We start from the raw sequence: 2,500 nt of genomic DNA, 5'->3' as shown, positions 1-2,500 counted from the left end.
ATATCGTCTCTCAAACGATATTTATAGTTTTGCAATTAAGTTGGCCAAAATTTAAAGGTTATTTATCCGGGAGGTAAGTAAGGCAGTGATGGCCGAGTGGTTAAGGCGTCTGACTAGAAATCAGATGGGATCTTCCCGCGTAGGTTCGAATCCTACTCACTGCGATTAAATAAGAATTTTGGTTAGGATGTGCGGATGTGTGCGTGTGTCTGTAAAAGATGTGAGTGCTTGTGTCTGTGGAATACCTTTGAGCGTATTTGAGTGTAGCGTTAGTATGTGGGACATTGTGAATATATACCATGTATTTACAGATGTTTTATATTAATTGGATGTATTTTCTTTTTTATTCTTCTATAGATTTTTCTGCCTGACTGTCTGTCTGTATCCCCTCCTCTCTCCTTCCCTCACCTTACAAACCTTTATCCTCCCTCTCTCTATCTCTCTCTCTTTCCTTCCTTCTCCTACTCCACTCCCCTTTCTCTCTCACCTATGTTACCTCATCCTTTTGAGATGTAGACAACCACTTGCCTCAATGAATTTGTCAAAGTCAAAATACTCTCTCTCTCTCTCTCTCTCTCTCTCTCTCTCTCTCTCTCTCTCTCTCTCTCTCTCTCTCTCTCTCTCTCTCTCACACACACACACACATACACTACACAAAATGGTATTGTGGTATTGTAAAGCTATGCTACTGACGTAATAGGTAAGCACCGATGACTCTAAATGTGGTATCAGTAACTGATCGATACTGACTCTTGATATTTTTAACGATCATCAAGACGTGCAGATCTTGTTACATTTAAGGGTACCTCTTACACATATGCAAACATCGTTTACGCGACATGCTTCAAATCTAAAAAAAAAAAAAAATGAAAAGCCGCTTGTGGAGACTTTTCCCTAATGCACCGAACATCAGTGTTTCGCTTCTTAATTCCATTTCAGTTTCTTCAGTCACCAATGAGAGACTGTGCATCCATACAAACACACACACACACACACACACACACACAAACACACACACACACACAACCAAACACACACACACACACATATACACCAATGTACAAACATATATGTATATATGATTTCTTTCTTTTCATCACAAGCAGGAATATACAACAGGCTTTTAGTTCTTGGTGATGGTGTATAAGGTTCCTATCTAGCTTTTGTTTTTGCTTTGTTGAAGTTTGATAGATAGATATACAGATAGACAGACTAACAGATAGATTGATATATGTGTGTGTATCTATTTTTGTCAGTATATCTATATGAGTATACGGATGTGCACGCATACATATCTGAAAGGCAGATCCTTGCCAAATTGTGTTAATTGCTGAATTAACTGTATTTACTACAAGGCTATTGTCCTGCCCTTCACCAACAACATAGCCCGTGATTTAGGACAAGGCTAATACCACTCTTGCGGTTTCCTCTGACTACTTAGAGCCTGCTCTTTTAAAAGATATATTTGGAACAATGCATTTGCGTAGGACTGGGAAGAACAGATCGACATTGGGTTCGAGGATAGATCAAATAACAGTAATTAGTTCGGATATTGTGCCTGTAAGAAGAGTTAAACAGAATTACAGAGAAAAAAAAAATCTTGGAGAAGGAAGTAAAGAAACAAACCTACACAACAGATATTTTATTTTCCGTTTATCTGTTCGTCCACTTCTTTTAGAAATGTGGCCCCATTGTAGAAAATAACGTGAACAAAATAATTCCACAGAAGTTACGGCTTTGTTGATCATGAACTTGCAACATCGTAAAGCAAATCATACATCTTGTATGGTGAAATTAGTTATTCTCCTCTTACCTTTTTTTCCCCATTTGTTGCTAAGAATCTTATTCAAGTGTCTCTTACACTGACCACACATTATTCAAGTGTTTACTCTCACCCATAACTTGTCTTGTTTAAGGGTCTCAATGTATGATTACGGGGAGTTCGTGCCAGGAGCCCTGAAGACGTCGCAGGACCCTTACTACAGGGCCCTCGGGGATAAACTGGACCTCTTGCCCACATATGATGGTTCCGTGTATCCCATGCTGGAGGGAACGCATGCCTACATCGAGAGCTATTCTTATAACCGTATTCTTATCTTTGTGGACTATGAGGTACTTGCATCACTATTCACTCTTGAAGTTAATCTTATGAGGGTTTATTTTTGCTATTTGATTTTTAAAATTTGTGTGTCTCTTTTATCTCTCTCTCTCTCTCTCTCTCTCTCTCTCTCTCTCTCTCTCTCTCTCTCTCTCTCTCTCTCTCTCTCGCTCTCTCTCTCTCTCCTTTCCCCATTCCTTTGTTCTTTATCATACTTTACGCTCACATTAGAATTGTACTTTGCTTGTCCTTAAGGCGGATAACTCGTACATGCTGAGGGAGCAGCTGTACCCTGGCCACCTGTGCTGGTACTTCCAGAAGAACACGGCCTGGAAGTACAAATTCGACCGTGGGATCCGACGTCTTGTGGAATCCGGTCTGATCGCACACTGGATCAAGGTA

At 40.0% G+C, this 2,500-nt stretch overlaps 1 protein-coding gene and 1 non-coding gene across 2 annotated transcripts in view; both read left to right on the top strand.

The window, feature by feature from the left end:
• Nucleotides 1-2,500, top strand: part of LOC122246863 (ionotropic receptor 21a-like) — a 9,134-nt gene that overhangs the window by 5,157 nt on the left and 1,477 nt on the right. Inside the window, exons 3-4 of the mRNA XM_086554360.1 lie at nucleotides 1,917-2,112; nucleotides 2,354-2,497. Of these exons, the coding sequence (XP_086410486.1) occupies nucleotides 1,917-2,112; nucleotides 2,354-2,497 (340 nt within the window). The remainder of the gene's footprint in view (nucleotides 1-1,916; nucleotides 2,113-2,353; nucleotides 2,498-2,500) is intronic.
• On the top strand, nucleotides 83-164 carry TRNAS-AGA (transfer RNA serine (anticodon AGA)). Its single transcript has one exon. It is a non-coding gene; the product is annotated as a tRNA-Ser (tRNA).

This window comes from Penaeus japonicus, unplaced genomic scaffold (assembly GCF_977035675.1).
Source record: "Penaeus japonicus unplaced genomic scaffold, GWHDUDI00000001_assembly GWHDUDI00000029, whole genome shotgun sequence".
Lineage (NCBI taxonomy): Eukaryota > Metazoa > Arthropoda > Malacostraca > Decapoda > Penaeidae > Penaeus > Penaeus japonicus.
The sequence above is the reverse complement of the archived record's forward strand: the minus strand, read 5'-3'. Positions and strand labels throughout refer to the sequence as shown.